Source organism: Sus scrofa, chromosome 9 (genome assembly GCF_054392235.1).
Source record: "Sus scrofa isolate SSC_HxYL_T2T_F1_AM1 chromosome 9, Sscrofa_HxYL_maternal_Yorkshire_Landrace_v2.0, whole genome shotgun sequence".
Taxonomy (NCBI): domain Eukaryota; kingdom Metazoa; phylum Chordata; class Mammalia; order Artiodactyla; family Suidae; genus Sus; species Sus scrofa.
In genome coordinates, this window is record NC_139391.1 from 100,320,537 (window position 1) to 100,344,004 (window position 23,468).

Below are 23,468 nucleotides of genomic sequence, written 5' to 3' on the forward strand. Positions count from 1 at the left end.
ATGGAGCTTAGCTTGGAATGATTTCTAAAGTCCTTATCAGGCTCTCTGATTCTTTGATTTGAACAGTCAATATTTTCAGGCCCTAAATGGTACACCTTACACCCTTGACTGCTCTCATAGATGGTAAATTACACAAATCTTTGTGGTAAGGTAATAAATGTTGACTAAAAGAGTAGGTAAAATAGGATGAAATAAACCCTCTGAAAAGATTTGTGTCTATTTACTGTGCAAGTTAGTCCTTTCTGATACTATTATTTATGTCTTTGTGATGTTTATTGCTCTGTGTGTGTGTATGTGTGTGTGTGTTTATGTCTATGTGTGTCTTTCCCTTCAAAGCCCACCCTGTAAGTTAATGTGTGGAAGTACCAGTCACTTCAGTGGGGCTTGCTTGCAACTTTCCGCCTCCAGGCTGTTTTTCATTATTTTTGGATTCTATTCATTTTTAAAAGCGTTGTCCATTAGCTTACTTATGCTAGCCCACTCCGGATTCCAGCTGTAGGTTATGCCAGTTCTCTTTTTTGTTTTGCAGTATTTCCTTTTGTCCATGCCAGGAATTCAGTTTGGATGGACCTTTCACATACCTTGCCTGGGGGGTCTAATTAATAGCCCTTTGCCTCGATTCCACTTGCATTGTCTATTTTGATATATGGTCCTTTTGGACAATTACTGCCTTTGAAGATTTGTGTTTTTATGCCGATGACACTTTCTGTATTTATTGATCTTCCCCGAGTTGTGGGGGGTTTTTGCTTACTTTCAGCTTGTCGCTTACAACCTAAATGAAAGATTTAGGGCCCACAAGTTACAGATGTGCTTTTGCTTCACTTCCATCTGTTTTCCTGTCAGAAATTCCTAGGCAAGGATTTATATTGTTGGTTGTAGCTTTTTATTTTTTTTTAATTTAATGAACTCTGATTGTACCTGAAAAAGACTGCTAAAAGTGCCTAGATTTGCCTAAATTTAATCTGTTAAATCTTAGACACTGAATTCTTTAGCACAGCGTATTACCCAAGTCCTGTATTTCTAATCATCTTTAGAAGTTTTTGAAGTAGTTAGAAAAACATGTTCTCCATTTCATTTCTCTAATAGCAAATCAAAAACAGTCATCTTTAAAAATGAGAGTTCTTTTTATGAAAAGAACATTTTGTTTTGCCTTGAAAGTCTATTCAGAAATTATCCCTTCACTGTATTTACTACCTGCCGTACAAGGTTTTGTTTTTTTCTCCTCTCCACTTTGAGCTGTTCGAGTTTGTATAGTTTTGCTCCTTCTGCTACTAAGAGATTTCAAGGTTATTAGTAGATAAGTAAAAGACATTATTAATTATTTTGCTTTTATTTTTAGTGGTTGTAACTTACATTTCTGTGAAACTGTTAAATGAAACATAGTTTTAACGTATTGGTAAAGAAGACTCATGGACTGAAAAGGAAAGTACAACATAGTTTTCTCATTTTATTTATTGGGTATAACTTTACTATCGTCCATGAATTCATCTGCTGTATTAAACTATTCATTTAATGGATCCTCACTGAAGTTCTTCCTCAGTATAACAATGTATTTTAATATATATATGGCATACCATCCTAAAAAGGCTCCTGGGATCTTATTCTGGATTTGACTTTGTGTTTCTCTTGCGTCACAATCATAGTTTCAAACTTCTAAATAGGCCATCCTGCATTTGAATTATCCTTGTCATTATTATTTACTCATACATCCTATATAGAACATCTGTCCTATGTTGACAGAGTTACTAAATTCTGTCCCTAGAAATAACTCAGTGAAGCCTGAGCGCAGGGAGAAGGACACTGATGTGTTGCTGAAATGTCATTTGCTGTGATCATATCTTTAGAATTCTATGGTGCAAATGGGTCTTTAGGTGACTTGAAGGCATATCTCAACATGAGACTATTTAAAACCTGCAAGGTACAGCAGTTATTATAAATGAACAAATCTAATAAAGAATATGAATGATGTATTAAAATTCAAAATGCACTAAATTGAAGACATGCAAGTATGAAATTGCCCTCATCTTACTGAGTTTGTAAAAAGTATCCATAGAAAGCTTATGTGTTTGCCTCAGTGTATAGTTTCAGTTATGGAAAAGCAAATGCTTGTGTGGTACTGTTTAGATCATACTTCAAAAGAAAGTGAGTAGTGTTAGTTCAACATCAAATCTCTGAGATTAAATGTTATTGATGAGTAGAATGGAGGAGGGGTGTACAAACATGCATAGATTATGGCACTTAAAGTACTTCAGGGAATTCCATTATTTTGTTTACGTAAAGATGCAGAAAAGCTCCATTAGGCACAATAACTAAATTTAAAGCAAAGGAGAATTTATAACCTCTGACTTCACCATCAAACCTTTTTTTTTTCTTTTTTTAAGTGCTTAAGAGTTGCTAATTAATTTGGAAAGCCTAGTGTCCTTCCACTTAAATTAATATGGTTACAAATTTCTAAATGCACATCTGTGTTTTAGTAGAATGTACCATGTTCACAAATGTCTTAGATATGTCATTGATTTACACAGTCTTCAGGATTTAAGAGGGTAGGAGCCGAATGTCAGTTATTACACTTTCCAAGAGCTTCTGTTCCTCAGAAGAAAGGTGAAAATGACAATATTTATAAAGTGCTGAGAGATCCTTGGAGAGAATGGTGTATAGAGATAAAATCGTGTTTAACAGATGAACCCTGCATAGTGACCTGAAGGTCAAAAGATACACTCAATAAAAGTTCATGTGTGACAGCTTGTAGCTATTCCACATGTCTATGTAAGATTTATAAGGATTTGCAATTGATGTAATGGTAGAAGGAAAATGGAATCATCATTAACCTGCCTCCTGACTGATATACCCATTAGGAGGTACCAGGAGTAAGAAATCGTAGTATTTCATAACAAGCAGCCATCACCCAATCAAATGACGGAGGGATACGTTACTTTAAAGCTTCAACAAGATTGTAAATTATGCTTTTTTCCTTTCTGTTTTTATTAATCACTTTAAAATTAAGGAATACTGTAGACATATAAAAACCTATAAAGAATGAGAAAACAAGCACCCACTAGACTCACCACCCAGATTGAACACATGTGTTCAGACTTGTTTACATTTAATTTCTTTGCCACTTCCATCTGCGTCTTTGTGTGGAGGATGGCAAGGCTTTGGGCAAAGAAGCTGTGATAAATAGAGTGGAGACACGTAGAAGTGACTGGTTACTAAAAGCTGCCGATTCTGACATCTCAATAATAAATCTGTAGTGTTCGTGAGACAGTTGTGTTCTTTAGAACTTCACAAAAATAAGCAAGGAGGTGAGAATTTAGTACAAAAGTGGTTACTTCCCTTTCAGCCCTCTTCTGGGCTTAAAGTTCTCAGGGGGGATTTTGTGGATTTGCAAACAAATCCAGGGACTGAGAGCTGGTCCACAGTGTCAGTCAACTGACACTTCCCTGCAGGAGAAATACAACTCCTTGTGAACTGAACTTTGCCATCCCAGGTCATGCTTCTGGATGTCTGTAAGAGTTACTATCCAGTCATTAAATGCTTATAATCCATTCCTGAGAGCTGTTATTCCAGAAGCTCTCCTTATGTCCTCGTTGACAGCAGGTGGCTTTCATCTTTGACCTGGATTTGTTTTGTTTTGTTTTTATCTTTTTATTCCTTGAGAAGCCAGGGATGGCTGCTGGGTAGGTAGGCATGCATTTAAAGATTGTTTTGTCAAAGGATTGAAATTTCCATTTGTCAGTTTAAAAAATATGCAGGTACAGTATAAATCCCTTTTCTTTTCAACAAATTTGAAGTTATAGAGTTGTTTTCATGGTTATTTGAAGCATAGAGTTGTTTTCATGGTTTGTCATAAATATGAGTGATAATTGCAAATAGAAAGAGGGACAGTCTTTGAAAATGAGCCATTTCTTGTCACTTTACCTAATTGAATGATTGAAAGAGAGTGTGATTGCTCATTTTTATGATGAAGTAGTAATGTGTGCAATTTTTAAAGGAATGTTATGGAGAAGATATATGATATTATTTATTTTTTTAGCAAAATAATTTGAGCAACTGCTCTGTGCTAGGGGTAAAGCAGTAAACCAAACATAGCCTCTGTCATTATATTCATAATAGCTGATGTATTTCTTTATGTATACTGAAGCAACACTATCTTTAGCATTTATTACTGACTCTCAAAATATACAAATATAGGCAATGAAAATTTTATAAATGTGTAAGAATGCATTAAAGTAGAAAGGCTTTGGGAGTTCTGTCGTGGCTCAGTGGATAACAAATCCGACTAGGAACCATGAGGTTGTGGGTTTGATCCCTGGCCTTGCTCAGTGGGTTAAGGATCTGGCATTGCTGTGAGCTGTGGTGTAGGTTGCAGACATGGCTCGGATCCCGTGTTGCTGTGGCTCTGGCATAGACTAGCGACTACAGCTCTGATTGGACCCCTAGCCTGGGAACCTCCATATGACGCGGGAGTGGCCCTAGAAAAGGCAAAAAGGCAAAAAAAGTAATAATAATAATAAAGTAGAAAGGCTTTGACCAGACTTCTACTTAGTACAACTAGGACTATGCTAAAATAAAAATGTAAAAGCTGGGTGTGTGAATTTAAAAATATAAATCAAGAGTCATGATAAAGATGAGGAAATAACTTACCTTGTATTTTTTTTTAATTTTTAATTTTTAATTTTTTTAGGGCCATACTGTAGTATATGGAAATTCCCAAGCTAGGGGTCAAATTGGAGCTGCAGCTGCAGCTGCCAGCCTATGCCACAGCCACAGCAACGCCAGATCCAAGCCATGTCTGTGATCTACACTGCAGCTCACAGCAATGCTGGATCCTTAAACCACTGAGCAAGGCCAGGGATTGAACCTGCATCCTCATGGATACTAGTCGGGTTTGTTACCGCTAAGCCACCACAGGAACTCCTTGTATTTTTAAACTCATTTTAAAAAACTTTCTTCCTGAATAATTCCAGACAACACATTTTCTCACTGGAATCCTACTGACATTAACACAGAATTATTTATTGCATTAGGAGGAAGCATCAGTATTTTTGCCCAATCTACTAATATCTGGATTTATATATATTAAGTGATCTGAGGATATTGGCAATAAAAATAAAAGTCATGTCTAGGAAAATCTGCCTTCACATCAGTAGGCATCAGAAATAATTTAATAGCTAGCTGAAATATTTCTATTATTGAGCAATTTTGCTCAAAAAAAGCACCATACACAAAGTATAAAATTGAGAGCAGTTATAAACATCTTTGTTTCTAGAGGGTTATTATATAAATATATTATTTATTCATTTTCTCGCACTTCTGTGCTAATTACTAAACCTTTTAGTAATTCTTCATTGTGCCCAAAACGGCATACAGATGCTTTGGCCTGGTATCAAAGCCTTCCTTGATCTTATCCCAATTTACTTTCGTAACATTTTCCTCTGTTTCTGTTTATTCCACCCTTCATCTAAACCAAGTTTGTCCTGGTTCTCCATATATGTTCTGAACTGTTTCACCAGTTGGTTGTTCTTTCTCCCTAGTTTCCAGCAGTTAGGCTATTTCCTGAATACCTCTGCATGTATGAATCCACTTGTAATTTTAAAACAGTATTAAATCTAATTCTTCAGTGAAGTCTGACCTCATTTTCCCAAATAGAATATTCAGAAGGGACTCAAATTCTGTGGTATTTATCTATACTTTTACTGTGGCATTTATCTATAATTTTATCTATACTTTTCTAAAGATATTTGTCAATTTTATCTTTTTTAAATTATTCATTTTTTAAACATGTTTTTAATGAACACCTAACAAGCAGGATGTTAGTGGCATATCAGAGTGGATGCTGGGTAAAAGGAATAAGAGAATGCATTTTCTGGTGAGAATTTAAACCGATTACAAAACCAACTAGATGTTATTTTTGCTTTTCATAATCACCATATGTTAGCAATTCTATACTGAGTCAGTGACAAAATACTACTGCCAGAAAAGTTTTTTGTTGTTGTTCAAGTTCTAAACAATTGCTGTGGTTACCATTGTTTTTCTTTTTCTTTTTTGCTTTTTCAGGGCTGCACTCGCAGCATATGGAAATTCCCAGGCTACGGGTCAAATCAGAGCTATAGTTGCTGGTTTATACCACAGCCACAGCAACTTGCAATCCAAGCTGCAACCTACACCACTGCTCACAGCAACGCCAGATCCCCATCCCACTGCGTGAGGCCAGGTGTCAAACCTGTATCTTCACGGATACTAGTCAGATTCATTTCCACTGTGCCATAACAGGTACTCTACCATTGTGTTTCTGTTATGTGTACTTATGTGTACATGTATATGTATATTCAGTTTTCAACACACATGAACCAGCTACACACGTTTCAAGAGTAAGTTCACAATGACTTGGAGTCATTTAAAATTTAAAAGAGTAAGACATAGTGTAAACTACGAGGTGTGACTTCGTTGAAGTGCAAATTTAAGTTTGTGCTAATTACTGAATTGGGATGTATTTAAAATTTTAAAGTATTTCTCTTAAACCTAAAGAACAACTCCAGACAGTAATCATTATTACTCACTTATTCAGAGCTGTTACTGAAAATTCTTCTGTTACTGAGCAGGAAGGGATGTAAAACACCATTCACTCTGGATGTTATGGTATAACCTCAGTGTTAGGTTTTAAGTTTATAAAGACAGCTATGGTCTCTGGTTGCAAGGGACCTTGCTTACCCTCTTAACTCTCCCACAATTCTAAGAGCCTTCTAAGACTTGCTCTTTTACTGTCATTACATCATCTGAGAGTTTGGATTTACATATTACCCATGTTAATACTCAAGGGCTCTCTCTTCCCTCTCTCTCCCCCACCCCCTTCTTTCTTCAAGAATAGCAGCTATTTATATGACTTTGAATTCTCCTGTTTCAAGTGGTCATTTAGTTGCATTTCTCTAATTTAATTTTTAGAGATAAAAGAATCACGAAGAAGAGAGTCCCTAGATATTTAGAGCTGAAATTTGACGGTGAACTATTTATTGACTTTATGGAACATAGACTGCATGAAGGCCAAAAGTTTTTATAGGATTTATATTAAAATGGGAATATATTAATGGAAATAGTGGCTATATAAGTAATTTTTGAAAGTCAACATTAAGTACCTAATGCATTTATTCCATGAAACAGTCTTTGTTTATTTATTATAAATATAGAAGGTCTAGTTGAGTCAAACAAAAGGAAATCATATTAATTTAGTGTTCACAGAGACAAAGTAAAAATAAGAAAAATACCTTTTCATGGTGAATTATTGAATAGCATGACCCTGTTTATTCTATCTAATTGATTTAAATGCTTATATTTTGTGGAGTTCCCGTCGTGGTGCAGTGGAAATGAATCCAACTAGGATCCATGAGGTTGAAGGTTCAATCCCTGGCCTTGCTCAGTGGGTTAAGGATCCGGCATTGCTGTGAGCTGTGGTGTAGGTCGCAGACACAGCTCAGATCTGGCATGGCTGTGGTGTAGGCTGGCAGCTACGGTTCCGATTAGACCCCTAGCCTGGGAACCTCCATATGCTGCAGGTGCGGCCCTAAAAAGACAAAAGACAAATAAATAAATAAATAAATGCTTATATTTTGCAAAATGTCTAAAGAACATCTTTTTTTTTTCATTTTTATTAAGGTATAATTGATATACAACATTATATTAGGTGTACAATATTATGATTTTATATTTATATATATTGCAAAAGGATCACAAGTCAACATCCATTATCCTACAAAGCTACAAATTTATATTTTTACTCTCTTAGCTTTCAAATATGCAATACAGTATTATTAGCTATAGTCACTATGTTGTATATTACATCTCCATGACATTTATTTTATAATTGGAAGTTTGTACCTTTTGACCATCTTCACCCATTTCACTTACCAGCCACTAAAGAACATTTTTAGTGAAATATTTCAGAATAAAATAGTGTGGGAAAAAAATCAATTAGAATTTAAAACAAGATTGCTATTATGTGTATGTTTATATTGCCTTGGTGTTTAATTAGTAGGGTTCTAAATTTGGAAAGGGCTATTTTCAGCTCTACACCAAGGCATATGTCTAAAATTTGCAAACATTGATCTAAATCATATGCATAATGTACAAGTCAGTGCTAACATTTCTTGAAAACAAGTTACTTGGTCTCTGCTAAGCACTTTACCACATTTTTTCCATTTAATCATCACAATAACCACATAAGATTTTATCAATGAGAAAACAGAGACTTGGAGAATTAAATAGCCTTTTGTAGGTCATAGAGCAAAAATTGGCAGAGATGGGAGTTGATTCCAAGCCTGCTTTATTTACTGTTGGCTTGCGTGCATCTGCTCATTCAGCAGAGCTGTGGCGTTTACACTACATATTTAACTGTGAGAAAAGGATTTAATGTTGAGGGACAAAACTGCTTTTTCCCTCCTTCGAAAGTTTAAGGACCTAAATATGTAAGCTGTCTTCATAAACAATGACATTAATAAGATTGCCTGTAATGACCGCCACTTTTAGTTGGTGACAGAATCACGTTGATAAATCTGAATCTTTGTTTGTCCCTTTTTTCCCTAGAATGATGTAGGTGGACAACGCAGCCTGATAAACAAATGGACCACTTTTCTCAAGGCCAGATTGATTTGCTCAATTCCTGGGAGTGATGGGGCAGATACGCATTTTGATGAGCTTCGTAAGTCACATGTTTCTTTTTTTCTTAAAAAAAGTCTTATTGCCTAATTAAGTCTTCAGCATTTACTTCATTTTAGACCCAAATGCCTGATCATGTATCCAGGGACAGCTTGTAGGAAGTGGTGCTTACTAAATTTGCACACACAAAGAACATGGAGGTGCTCACGTTGTAAAGAAGCACTTCCTCTCTGAAAGCATCCTTAAAGTAAAGGAGGGATTTAGAACTGCAGCAAGAGAAGAAAAGTACTAGCTCTGGGACCACAAAGTCCATCCATGCTTCATGCAGTCTTTTGTCTAGAAGGAGCCACTGGCCATAGGTAGCAAGAATGTGGGTTCTTTATTCTGTAGATACCTCTGCTGGAAAGCCCAGGAGATCTGGTGAACTCTATCCTTCCAACATCTTAATGAAAAGAATACTCAGAGAAGCATTAGATCCTTCTTTGTCATTTTCCCCCTTTACTCCTCTCAAAGCTATTCCAGAAGGTGCTTTTCAGTTGTATTTAAAGTTAGTGTCATTAGCTTTTACCTTTTAGACTTTTTTTTTTTTTTTTTGGTTTTGCCATGTAGTGTAAAAATGATGATACCACTGAATAATTTTTGTCACTATTGTACTTACCAGCATTAAAGTATGTATTTACTATTCATGGATGGTCTCTTGTGTCATATGTAAGCATGCTTATCTCTTAAATAATATTTGAAAGAATGTTATTTACACATATTTCAGTATCAGTGCATTGCACAAATAATTGCAAAAGTAGTCATGAACAAGAAATTAGCTAGTCTAGCAATTTTCATATTGTTACCAAAAAGGCAAATGAATTACTAATAAGTTTAGACAACTACAGGACAACACTGTTTTACACTGAAGGGTAAAAATAACCTGGTTTTAGTTTCTATTCCATATGAAATCACATACTCCTAATTGGTAATAGTCATGGATATTATCAAGTGAACCATCCCATTTATAGGTGATTGAAGTCAAGTTTAAATGTTCAACCCAGTGTCACAGAGCTAGTGAAAACCATTCTTTTACTCTTAATTTCTTGTGTCATAATATACGGACTTTCATTGTTATGCTAATTTTATATGCTGTTTAGAGTCTCAGGAATATTATATTATTAATGAAAAAAGCAAGTGTGTAATATTAAAAAATTCAAATATGGTAAATCATTATTTTCCCCATTAATAGAAGACATTTACTTACTCCCCACAAGAGATGAAAGAAATCCTGTAGTATATGGAGTCTTTACCACAACCAGGTAAGTTTAAAAAAATGCTTATAATCCTACCATAGTTCTGTGTTCTTTTTATTCCTTTCTTTTACATGAAAAAATGTACATTTTTTTTCATTTTGCTTTTTCATTCAGTGTTTCCTAGAAATGACTCTGTTCTTTTTATACCAGCAAAGTATCTCCTATACCAATTACCACAATTTATTTAACTGGTCACCTTTACACACATATTTCAGTTGCTAGTAGTTATAGTGCTTCAACAAAAAAAAGCATTTACATACACTTTTCCCTGTATGAGCAAGTGTGTTTGTGAGCTAAACTCCTGGACTACAATTACTGGATGCAAAGGCATATGCATATCCTAATTATAGTAAACAGTTCAAGTTGTATGACATAGAGGCAGTACTAAAGAAATATATGTCCGGGAGTTCCCTGGTGGTACAGCAGGTTAAGGATCCAGTGACGTCACTGCTGTGGCACAGGTTTGATCCCTAGCCCCGGAACTTCTGCATGCCATGGGTACAGCCACAAAAAAGAAAGAAAGGAAGGAAGAAAGAAAGAAAGGTCATAGTTTTGTCTAGGCTGTAATTATGAGATGACACTCTTGACTTTATGTGCATTTCCCCATTACTCTACAAAGACGGGAAGGTGGCTGTTAAAATCACCATGTCATCACTGCTCTTATTTAGGAAAGGGAATTTTGTATTATATGTATTTGCCCAAATTAGTGGCAGTAATAAGACTATAGAACTACAGGTGTTTTCCTAATTTTTTGTCTTTGTTATACCTAATATTGTCCTGTACTTATCATGAGCCTCTGTGACTTCCTTAAAAGTTGTGCTAGCAGCTATGAAGCTTTCTCAAGGAATATATGGACCCCACTTAATCTATTTAATAATAATTTCATTTAAATTAGTAACTTACATTTGACTGTTCCAAGTGTTCCTTTATTCTTTTTATCTATGACTGCCTGTATTACATTCTTTGAAATTCTTTTCACTTTTTCCAAAGTGCTGTTATTTATTTATTTATTTATTTGCTTTTTTAGGGCCGCATCCATGACATGTGGACGTTCCCAGGCTAGGCAGAGCTACAGCTGCTGGCCTATGACACAGCCACAGCAACACAGGATCCAAGCCGTGTCTGCAACCTACACCACAGCTCATGGCAATGCTGGATCCTTAACCCACTGAGCAAGGCCAGGGATCAAACTCACATGCTCATGAATACTAGTCAGATTCATTTTTGTTGCACCACAATGGGAACTCCCTCCATAGTGCTATTATTAATCATTATCAATATGTACTAATATCAGTATTGGAGGAATTGGCAGTATTGGCATTAGTGATAGAGAAATGGTCTTATTGCCTCCTTTTGAATAAATTATTAAAATGTTTCATGGGCAAGATATAATTTTTTTCTGAGATGTTACTGTCATTTAGTTTACCTTATTATAAACTCAAATGTACTATTGATTTAGAATATGTCAAAAAGCAAAATGCTATTTGGTTAACTATAAGACAGAATGTGAAAATGGGAATCAGGAATTCCTTTTGTAGCTCAGCAGGTTAAGAGCTGGACTAGAATTCATGAGGATGAGGGTTTACTCCATTGCTTCACTCTGGTTTAAGGATCCAGCATGGCCGTGAGCTATGGTATAGATCACAGACTCTGCTCAGATCTGGCATGGCTGTGGCTTAGGCTGGCAGCTGCAGCTCCAATTTGACCCCTTCCATATGCCACACATGTGGCCCTAAAAATAAAATAGGTAGGTAGGTAGGTAGATAGATAGATAGATAAATAGAGAAATAAAGATGATGTCCTAAGAAGCTGCTATTTTGAACTCCAATTTTCTGCTAATTTATATCTGAACTAAAAAGGTGCAGGAAGAGCCAGCGCTTCTAGTTTCTTAAGTTAAATATCTTTCCATTCATAGAACTTTCTTTAAAGTCACTGTATTTCACACACAAGGTATAGATAATGTGCCAGGGAAGTGTAGCCCCAAGACAGTTCTCTTTTTCTCTTACTGAGCCTTTGCCCACCCAGAGTGTGTGAAGTTACAAGTCATCTCTTTGTTCTTGGTGTACTTGATTATTTTTAATGCTGCCCTGGAGACTGAGGTAATGTTGGGAGGCAAGTCACATCCTTGGTCTAATGACAAGATGTAATTAATGTGCAGTAACACCAATACCATTAAGCATGATGTATCATTCCTTTAAAATAGCATAAGCAGATCATGGGGTTTTTATGGGACCATCATTTCCCTTCTTAGCAGCTAGTTTTCTCCCAGCTGCCTGTTTACCATCAGCCACCTGTGCTTCCCTCTAATGCCATTCCAAGAATATTAATGATTGAGTTACTCATGCTAGGGAATCTTAAGTTCATTTAGGTAGTGCTGAGATGATAAGTCTCTTAGCGTGGTGATCTTGTTTTTAAGAACAAGAATCATTGAAAGTTTGTGACTCAAAGAAAATGCCTTTTAATTTCCAGAAATAAAACAAAGATGGAATATTTGATGACAGTGATAACAGTTTTCATCATTGGTTGCAAAAATTTGTTCAGTTCCCATGGAGCTTTTCTGCTTCTTAAATTGATATGCCCCCTTCTGCATAATCATCATTTTTTTTTTTGGTCTTTTGTCTTTTTAAGGCTCAATTTGTGGCATATGGAGGTTCTAGGCTAGCGGTGGAATTGGAGCTGTAGCTGCTGGCCTATACCAAAGCCACAGCAACATGGGATCTGAGATGTGTCTGCGACATACACCACAGCTCACAGTAACACCAGATCCTAACCCACTGAACAAGGCCAGGGATTGAACCTATATCCTCATGGATACTAGTAGGGTTTGTTAACCACTGAGCCGCAATGGGAACTCCTGTGTAATCATGATTAATTTTAAGCATCAGATAATTTACATAAACTCTGAAATTCAAAAAGGAGCAAAAAAAGATATTAAAGTTTTTTCTTAATTAATAAAAATTATATGAGGAAATTACTCATGGCCAGTATTTATGGATATTAACTTACTTTAAGAAAAACAGATAAATTAGATATTTATTATTTACATATCTCAATATTCTTTTTCTAAAAAGATACATAGGGAATTCCCACTGGGGCTCAGTGGGTTGAAAACCTGACTAGCATTGATGAGGATATGGGTTCTCCCTGACCTCTCTCTGTGGGTTAAGGATCCAGCATTGTCACAAGCTGTGATGCAGGTTGCAGGCATGGTTAGCTTGGATCTGGCATCACTGTGGTGTAGGCTGGCAGCTGCAGCTCCAATTCGACCCCTAGCCTGGGAATTTCCATATGCCGCAGGTGTGGCTCTAAAAAGAAAAAAAAAAAGATAATGTAACTTTTAAATTGTAAGTTCTTTACAAGGCATTATGCTATAATAACTTAAAGACAAACTCAAGAGCATGCGAATAAATATAATACCCTTTCCTGCATATTCCTTTCTACCAGTTTTTCTAGGTAATTACTCTTTATTTATCAGCTGTCAATTTAGATGCTACCTACTCCCTGAAAACTTATCACACAGTCCTGTATTGGTATCCAACTGCCTGCTTGCTTAGCTTGCTATAATTACCTGTAATGTGACTATTATCAAATGTTATTCAGGATTACTTGGCTGTAAGCTCCTTGAGGACATTTTGTCTGCAGCACCTGTCAAATAGAATATCCTGAATAAATGTGTCCATAGCACCTGGTTTTATAATATGTACCTAGTAAATGTCCACTGAATGAACCAGTGAATGATGGAATCATGTTGCTTTCTTGCAGCTCCATCTTTAAAGGCTCTGCTGTGTGTGTGTATAGCATGGCAGACATCAGAGCAGTTTTTAATGGTCCATATGCTCATAAGGAAAGTGCAGACCATCGTTGGGTGCAGTATGATGGAAGGATCCCGTATCCTCGACCTGGCACAGTATGTATCCAACTTAATAATCAAATTATTTTCTTAGGCCCAAATTCTCTTCCTAATTCTATTTTAATAAACTGTGTTAATCACCACAGCAACATGCACTGTGGTTTTTAAAATAACTATTATTTATTTACAGTTATGTATTACAATGACTATCCTTCACTGGAACTTAATATTGTTCTTTCGAGTAAGATTTTTAAGTAGTACAGGAAACAATGGGCTATACCATAAGGAGAAGACCACCCCAAGAATATAGTGTTTATCCTCAGTATGTCCATAGAACTGTCAAAATGATTTAGTATCTACAATGCCCAATATTCCAAGTTAGGTGGAAATGTCAAATAAGTATTTACTCTCACCTTCAGCTCTGCATAGAGCTAGATCTTCCCACTTCTACTTTAAAAAGTCTACATCAGTTATAATGGCTCATTTCAATCATTTCTTCTCTTGCTCTGCGCTTAATCATTTATTATGTTGTACCTTGGAATTACATGCATATGTGGAAAGACCTAGGAAGTTTGAGTCCAAAATTCTATTCAAATGGCTTAAGTCATGTTTAGAACAGAGATGAAACTCATAAGAAATGTGTTGTAGAGTTTATGCATCTGTTTTAAAAAATTTGCAGTTTAAAATCTGTATATGAATTATAAATGAAGGTTTTTGTTGATATGATTAAGACAATTTGTTATTAAACTATTTTAGGATTGTTTAATTGACATAGTGTAAAGGGGAAAATGCCTTTTTTTAAAAAAAATTAGAATTCATTTTGAATATTTTCTACCAAGTGCTCTAAAATAATCATCAAAATCTCATAAAAACCATGAACTTATTCTACTGAGTTTTGTTTTGTCATATGTTTGTTCTTAAAGAGGAAACAGCTGGTAGCCAGGCTTTTGGAATTCTCTTTTCATCTCGCTATTATATAACCCAGTTAAATTTGGGAAATACACTTCACGACCATGTCTATTTCCCCTTCCATAATTCCTCAATGTAAATGTGTTTCAGGGATATTTTCCTGACTGATTATGAGGTGATCACCACTGTTGTGGAAATAATTTTTTTGCAAGCAAAATTTAGATTTTCAGTATTCACTTTTTGTTTTCTTTGAACATCAAAGCTGTATTTGATTGTTCTATTCTTTATTTAAAAAACGGTAACATAGGGTATGGGAACTCTTAGGCCATGCAGGTGCTTTTCTAAAGGTTTTACAAATTTCAACTAATCTTTATAATGACTCTGTGAAGCTCAAGTGTTGTTATTATTAATACCCTTTTACTGATGAGCCATCTCAGACAGAGGTGCACCAACCTGCCCAAGGTCATAAAGCCGGTGAGTGGTGCAGTTGAGTTTTAAACCCAGATGTCATGTTGGCAGAATCCTAGCTCTTAGTCCTTGTACTATGACACTATATTAAAAACTCTATGTTAAGTTATATCTATTTTTCCCTTCCATGGAAAATGTTTTACTAAATATACATACTATATAATGAATATATATTACATATATAATATATATATATAATATTTTGAGAAAGTTTTGTTTTGTTTTGTTTTGTGTTTTTTTAGGATCATGGTTTAAATTCAGAGAGATCTCTAGCTGGGGAAATTTTACCATACTAGGATCCTAGGGTTAAATATCAGGGACAATCATATTTTGAGTTGTTTCTACATGAATTTGTTTTAAAAAATAAAGACTGTGACCATTCAGGCCATTTTTTAAATTTGTTTTTTAAAATTTGTTATTGAAATATAGTAGATTTATAATGTTGTATTAGTTTCAGGTATACAGCAAAGTGATTCAATTATATAGTTTTTTTTTTTTCACATTCTCTTCCAATATGGTTATTACAAGATATTGAGTTTAGTTCCCTGGGCTATATAGTAGGTCCTTGTTGGTTTTCTATTTTATAAACAGTAGTGTGTATATTTTAATCCCAAACTCCTAATTCACCCCTTCTCCCTTTTCCTCTTGGGTAACTAACCATAAATTTGTTTTCTATAGCTATGAGTCTATTTCTGAATATAAATAAATTCATTTGTATCTTTTTTTTAGATTCCACAAATAAATGATATATATTTGTAATTGGCTTCACTTAGTATAATAATTTCTAGGTCCCTACATGTTGCTTGCAAATGGCATTACTTCATTCTTTTTTTTATGGCTGATTAGTAGTCCAGTGTGTGTGTGTGTGTGTGTATGTGTGTGTGTTGTGTGTGTGTGTGTGTGTGTGTGTACACCATATCTTCCTTTTCCATCCTTCTGTGCATTGTCATTTAGGTGTTTCCATGTTGTGACTGTTGTGAATAGTGCTGCTGTGAATGTTGGGGTGCATGTATCTTTTCAAATCATGGTTTTCTCCAGATATATGTCCAGGAGTGGGGTTGTAGGATCAATGTTAGCTCTATTTTTAGTTTTTCAAGAAATCCCCATGCTGTTCTTCATAGTGGCATTCAGGCCATTAAAAAAAAATTTTTTTTTCATTTATCTGGATGTTGCAGAAGAAGGAATTTGGGACTGAAACCATCTACGTTAATTATAGAAAGTTATTTGCCTACCTGTATACAGAAGTTGATTCTTATAATACTAAGAAATTGAAATTATCAAAATGACCACCTGCTGATACATCCAGATCACATCACTTTACAATGACAGCGTAAGTTGGAAGTGTTGCAAAGGTGCCTGTTGTCACCACTTCCCTGCTCCAAATGTCATGGAAGCTAAAAGGCAACTCCTTTGTTACATGACTCTCCTCATAACCACACAGCACTTCTCTGACATGTAAGTGACTTCCTAGCAGTAAAACATACATGCTGGTGGGAAGGGTTTTTCACCAGTGAGCAAAGAAGCACCATATTAAGTTAAACAGAGCAGATTTTGCTGCTGAATTACTCAAAATATAAAGTGTTTACACTGTAGATATTTTCCTTTTCTTTTTTCTTTTTCTTTTTTTTTTTTTTTTTAATTTTTTGTCTTTTTGGGGCCGCGCTCATGGCATATGGAAGTTCCCAGGCCAGGGGACAAATCGAGCTGTAAGCTGCTGGCCTACACCACAGCCACAGCAACATAAATCCAAGCCATGTCTGTGACGTACACCACAGCTCACAGCAACACTGGATCCTTAACCCACTGAGCAAGGCCAGGGATCGAACCTGTGTCCTCATGATGCCAAGTCATATTCATTTCTGCTGAGCCATGAGGCGAACTCCAGATATTTTCTCAAAGAGTTCAAAATTATCTAGGCAATAAATTGTATCCAGACTACCAAAAATCCTTTTTAATAATTTAGATAAAAGGAAAAATATTATCATGAATAAGGGAGTGCCATTTAACAGTTACTTATCCTTTCTAAATATTAGTATGTCTCACAGAGTCCTTATGCTTTTGTAAATGTGTAAACACATTTGCCTTTGAAACTAAACTTTGAAAATTATGCCTTGTAACTAATGTTTTATCTGTAGCCAGTACTTGGGCTGCTGTTGGTAACAGACAGACAAAGTCTCCTTTAGGAATACTCCAGTAGAATAGTCTCTTTGATCAGGTACATTATGTTCTTTTATAGAATTTAAATAAAGAAAAATATATCCTAGTTACTGTCAGAGATTTTTTATGTTGCTTTATGGTCAGCTAAAAGGGGCATTCTTTCTTTTTCTGAACTAAACTCAGATTATATCTACATTGGTTTTAGATGGGGAGCAACCAGATAAGCCAGTTTAAAATTTCTATTTATGTAAAATAATATAACTAATATATTTTTATATTATTTTTAATTGACCATATTTTTTTAGTTGGTTCTGTGTGTGATAGGACCACTCCCGATGGAGGCTTTGCAGGAGTATTGAGAAAGCTACTGTAGCCAAAGAGTATCAATTATTTCTAAGCAACTAACTACTTTTGTATTCTCATTGAAATCTCTGTGACCAAATTTGGAAATGTCTAAAATTATACCTAAGTGTGTAACCTTTTGCTTCATTAATTCTTTACTTATTTTCAGTCAATATCTTACCTTTTATTTGCATATAATGCTATTAGTTAGATTTTCCACATTTTATATTTGGAGGGCTGGTGCTGAAGTTAGGAACATTATCTGTTTGATATGAAAATCTGTTCACTTTTCATAAACTAAGTACCATTTTAAATAACTCCGTCATTTAATTATTAAAAGTATATTTTATGGTGTATCAAGTAACGACTCTTATAAAGAAGTCTGAAAATCTAAAACACAGAATGGATGAGAGAGACCACGTAATTCTCCCTCATTTTTCCTACAGAGGAGGAAACTAATGCCAGGAGTAATAACTTTCTCAATATGATATCACCAACACAGCAGAGTGAAGAGGGATGCTGGTGTTTTCTGACTAGTATTCTCTCCTCTCCTCTTTAATATTCTTTCACATTCACCTGTCCCCTAATTTCATCTGACTGATATACTACAGCATACCCTACTTAAGTTAACCGCATTTATTTTCACATATTCTCCTGACATACTTGTCCATGTGTGTGTGTGTTTTTTTTTTTTTTAAGCAACCTAATTTCAGTAATTTTTAAGTGAAGCTATGAGTCTTTTTATTTTCTATAAACCTCCAATTTGGAAATTTTTGTCAAAAACCATTACTGAACCTGTATCATGATCCAGACATAGGGATAAGGACTTGTATTTATCTGTACATCCTTACAAACAATTTGATGGTGTGGATATTAATATCCCAATTTTGTGGATAAGAAAAAGCCCAATGAACCTAAATGTCTATCCACAGATGAATGCCTAAAGAAGACATGGCATTCATGCCTAATAAAAAATGAAATAATGCCATTTGCAGCAACATGGATGGACCTAGAGATTATCATAGTTAATGAACTAAGCCAGACAGAGAAGGACAAATATCATATATATATATCATTTATATGTGGAATCTAAAAAAAGGATACAATTGAACTTATTTACAAAAAAGAAACAGACTGACAGATGTAGAAAATAAATGGTTGCCAAAAGAGAGAGAGGAGGGGAGGGATAAATCAGGAGTTTGGATTTAGCTGATACAAATTTACTATATATAAAATACATAAACAGAGTCCTACTATATACTACAGAGAACTGTACTCAGTATCTATAATGGAGAAGAATCTGAAAAAGAATATATATATGTACATATATACATACACACATAAATATATATATATATATGAATCACTGCTGTATATCAGAAACTAACGTAACATCATAAATCACTATACTTCAATTAAGAAATTATAAAAAGCCCAGTGAGGTTAAGCACATGCTTATGGTCTCATGGTTTGCTAAGTGGTGATATGGATTAAATTTGGATCTACGTAACTCTGAATCAGATGCTATTAATTTCAATGCCATTCTGCCTTCAAAGTAAGAAAATCAAACAACCAAACAGAAACTTAAACTGTTTCTCCAGGAATCAGTCTGTCCTCTATAAGAATAATAATGATGCACTGAAGCCTTATTGCACTCGTCATTTCTTTTATTGTAATTTAGGGAAACATATTTTAAAGCATTGCTGAATAATTTGCTTTCTATGAAATGTCAGGATCTTTACTAACAGCCACTTTCCGGTTAAAATTTTACAATAGATTATTTTAAAAACAACCTTTGTTTTGCATTTATATTTTTCTCATCCACTAGGTTTGAATCCTAGGCCATTCTCCCAGCAGTGCCTTCAATTGACATTGTCATTATTAAGTGCCATACCTACTTAAATGTTTTAGTCTGCCAGACTTCTGTACTTGCTGTGATTAAAAACCCAAACCTACACTCCTAGCCTTACAGTCATATCACTACCCTACAATATTAACAATCCTGGAAATTCAAGAATGCCCAAGTTTAATCTCACAGAATTCCTTGACTTGAAGTGATTCTTGTGCCCTCTAGTGTCCAAACAAAGTGTCTGAACAAACTATATATTGTTCAAAGGCACTTTTTCAGTCTTTTAATTGCTGGGTCTTGGTAATAGTTCCAAGGAAACGCAGTGTGGAAGAATCTACCATACTCTGAGTGATAATGGGTCATATATGGAAACCAAACTGGGATTAAGCCAAAAATAACAATCTGGGGAAGATTTATAAAGGTAGAATATTTTATTTTTGACATTTTATTTATTAAACATTTGTGCTACAGTTTTATTCTGTATTGATAAGGAATTTATATGTTTTATGCATAAATGTAAATATTAGTACATGCTTACTTGAAATTGAGCTTCAGTTTTTAAACTATTCTCTTAATAAAATGGTGAGATGAAAGGACTTTTTGAAAAAAGATTTTATTGTCGGAGGAACACGTGAGATTACCTTAACAGATTTTTAAGTGTACAATACTGTATTATTATCTACAGGCTGAAGTGTTGTATATAGATCTCTGGAACTCACCTTATGTATCTGAAATGTTATTCCACTGATTAGAGAATTCCCATTTTCCACTCTTTCCAGTCCCTGGCAACCACAGTTCTATTCTTTGGTTCCATGAATCCGCCTATGTTTTACATATGTAAGTGGAATTAAGGAATTTTTGCTCCTCTGTGACTGACTTACTGCACTTAGTGTAACAGTCCTTTCGGTTTATCTGTGTTATCACAAGTGGCAGGGTTTCCTTTTTAAGACTGAATAATATTCCACTGTATGTTTATACCACTTTTATAATTCATTCATCAGTGAACATTTAGGTTGTTTCCACATATGGTATGAAAGGTTGTCATGTTAAAAAGTAGAACTACCATATGATCCAGCAATCCCACTTCTAGATATAATACATTTTTTTGGCTATGCTGGTGACATGCATAAATTCCCAGGCCAGGGATTGAACCCATGCCACAACAGAGGTCTGAGTGACTGCAGTTACAGCACCAGATCCTTAAGCCCCTGTGCCACAAAGGAACTCCTAACAATTCATTTTCAAATTCCATTTCCTCCCAAATAGTTACTACTTTTACTGTTAAATGTTTCAGCTTTATTTTTTAAGGTGAAAACTTAAATGTGAATTTCTCAACTAAGGCTTCATTCTTTGCTAGGGAGCAAAAACAGGTTATTACAGGCACTGCCTTTTATTTATTTGTTTTTATTATTTTTTTATGTTTTGTTAATTTTATTTGAGTTTTTTATTGTTATTTTACCAACACATTTACATACATACATGTATACATTATATTTTCTCCCATATCATGCTCCATCATAACTGACTAGACATAGTTCTCAGTGCTACACAGCAGGATCTCATTGCTAATCCATTCCAAAAGCAATAGTTTGCATCTATTAACCCCAAGCTCCCAATCCATCCCACTCCCTCCCCCCGCCCCTAGGCAACCACAAGTCTGTTCTCCAAGTCCATGATTTTCTTTTCTTTGGAAAGGTTCCTTTGTGCCCTATATTACATTCCAGATGTAAGTGATATCATACAGTATTTGTCTTTCTCTTTCTGACTTACTTCACTCAGTATGAGAGTCTCTAGTTCCATCCATGTTGCTACAAATGGCATTATTTCATTCTTTTTTATGGCTGAGTAGCGTTCCATTGTGTATATATACCACTTCTTCCTAATCCAATCGTCGGTCGATGGACATTTGGGTTATTTCCATGTCTTGGCTATTGTGAATAGTGCTGCAATGAACATGCGGGTGCATGTGGCTTTTTTAAGGAAAGTTTTACCCGGATATATGCCCAAGAGTGGGATTGCTGGGTCATGTGGTAGTTCTACGTATAGTTTTCTAAGGTACCTCCATACTGTTTTCCATAGTGGTTGTACCAGCTTACATTCCCACCAACAGTGCAGGAGGGTTCCCTTTTCTCCACAACTCCTCCAGCACTTGTTATTTGTGGACTTATTATTATGATGGCCATTCTGACTGGTATCTCGTGGGAGTTTTGATTTGCATGTCTCTAATAATCAGGGATGTTGAGCATTCTTTCATGTGCTTGTTGACCATCTGTACATTTTCCTTGGAAAAATGTCTATTCAGGTCCTTTGCCCATTTTTCCATTGGGTTGTTGGCTTTTTTGCTGTTGAGTTGTATAAATTGCTTGTATATTTTAGAGATTAAGCCCTTGTCAGTTGCATCATTGAAAACTATTTTCTCCCTCCAATTCTGTAAGCTGTATTTTTGTTTTCTCTTTGGTATTCTTTGCTGTGCAAAAGCTTGTCAGTTTGATGAGGTCCCATTGGTTTATTTTTGCTTTTATTTCTGTTGCTTTGGGAGACTGACCTGAGAAAATATTCGTAAGGTTGATGTCAGAGAATGTTTTGCCTATGTTCTCTTCCAGGAGTTTGATGGTGTCCTGTCTTATATTTAAGTCTTTTAGCCATTTTGAGTTCATTTTCATGCAGGGTGTGAGGGTGTGTTCTAGTTTCATTGATTTACATGTAGCTGTCCAGGTTTCCTAAGCAGTGCTTGCTGAAAAGACTGTCTTTTTCCCATTTTATGTTCTTGCCTCCTTTGTCAAAGATTAATTGCCCATAGGTGTCAGGGTTTATTTCTGGGCTCTCTACAGTTAGTATACAAATCTGTTCCATTGGTCTGTATGTCTGTTTTGGTACCAGTACCACACTGTCTTGATGACTGTGGCTTTGTAATATTGCCTGAAGTCTGGGAGAGTTATGCCTCCTGCTTGGTTTTTGTTTTTCAGGATTGCTTTGGCAATTCTGGGTCTTTTGTGATTCCATATAAATTTTTGGATTGTTTGTTCTAGTTCTGTGAAAAATGTCATGGGGAACTGGATAGGGATTGCATTGAATCTGTAGATTGCTTTGGGTAGTATGGCCATTTTTACAGTATTAATTGTCCCAACCCAGGAGCATGGAATATCTTTCCATTTCTTTACATCTTCTTTAATTTCCTTGATTAATGTTTTATAGTTCTCAGCATGTAAGTCTTTCACCTCCTTGGTTAGGTATATATACCCAGATATTTGATTTTTTGTGGTGCAATTTTAAAAGGTATTGTATTTTTGTATTCCTTTTCTAATATTTCATTGTTAGTATACAGAAATGCGACTGATTTCTGAATGTTAATCTTATACCCTACTACTTTGCTGAATTTTTGATCAGGTTGAGTAGTTTTGGGGTTGAGTCCTTAGGGTTTTCTATATATAGTATCATGTCATTTGCATACAGTGACAGCTTTACCTCTTCTCTTCCTATTTGGATGCCTTTTATTTCTTTCATTTGTCTGATTGCTGTGGCTAGGACTTCCAGTACTATGTTGAATAACAGTGGTGAGAATGGGCATCCTTTTCTTGTTCCAGATTTGAGTGGGAAGGCTTTTAGCTTTTCTCCACTGAGTATTATATTTGCTGTCGGAGGCACTTCCTTTTAATTTCATAACTTTTTACTATGGATGCACTGGTGAATGATAAATACATACATTATAATTCCCATTAATAGCTTAAGCAACAGCAAAACCTATTCTTTATAGAGATATTAAAAAGAAGTGATGCAAATGATATGGCCCTGAGATTTCCTGTGAACTCCTTGGTTCAAACATTTTAAACAAAGTTATTGTTTAAAGAACACCATGATATGGTAAAAAGCACCCTTGACTCTGTATTAAAGATGTGACCTCTTGGAGTAGTTCTGGCTCTTAAACTATCTGACACTGGACACACTGAAC

At 35.3% G+C, this 23,468-nt stretch overlaps 1 protein-coding gene across 2 annotated transcripts in view; it reads left to right on the forward strand.

The window, feature by feature from the left end:
- Positions 1–23,468, forward strand: part of SEMA3D (semaphorin 3D) — a 205,474-nt gene that overhangs the window by 143,180 nt on the left and 38,826 nt on the right. For both annotated transcript variants that reach the window (XM_021063476.2, XM_084977284.1), the window contains 3 exons: positions 8,578–8,692; positions 9,881–9,950; positions 13,707–13,851. In XM_021063476.2, coding sequence (XP_020919135.1) covers positions 8,578–8,692; positions 9,881–9,950; positions 13,707–13,851 — 330 coding nt within the window. The remainder of the gene's footprint in view (positions 1–8,577; positions 8,693–9,880; positions 9,951–13,706; positions 13,852–23,468) is intronic.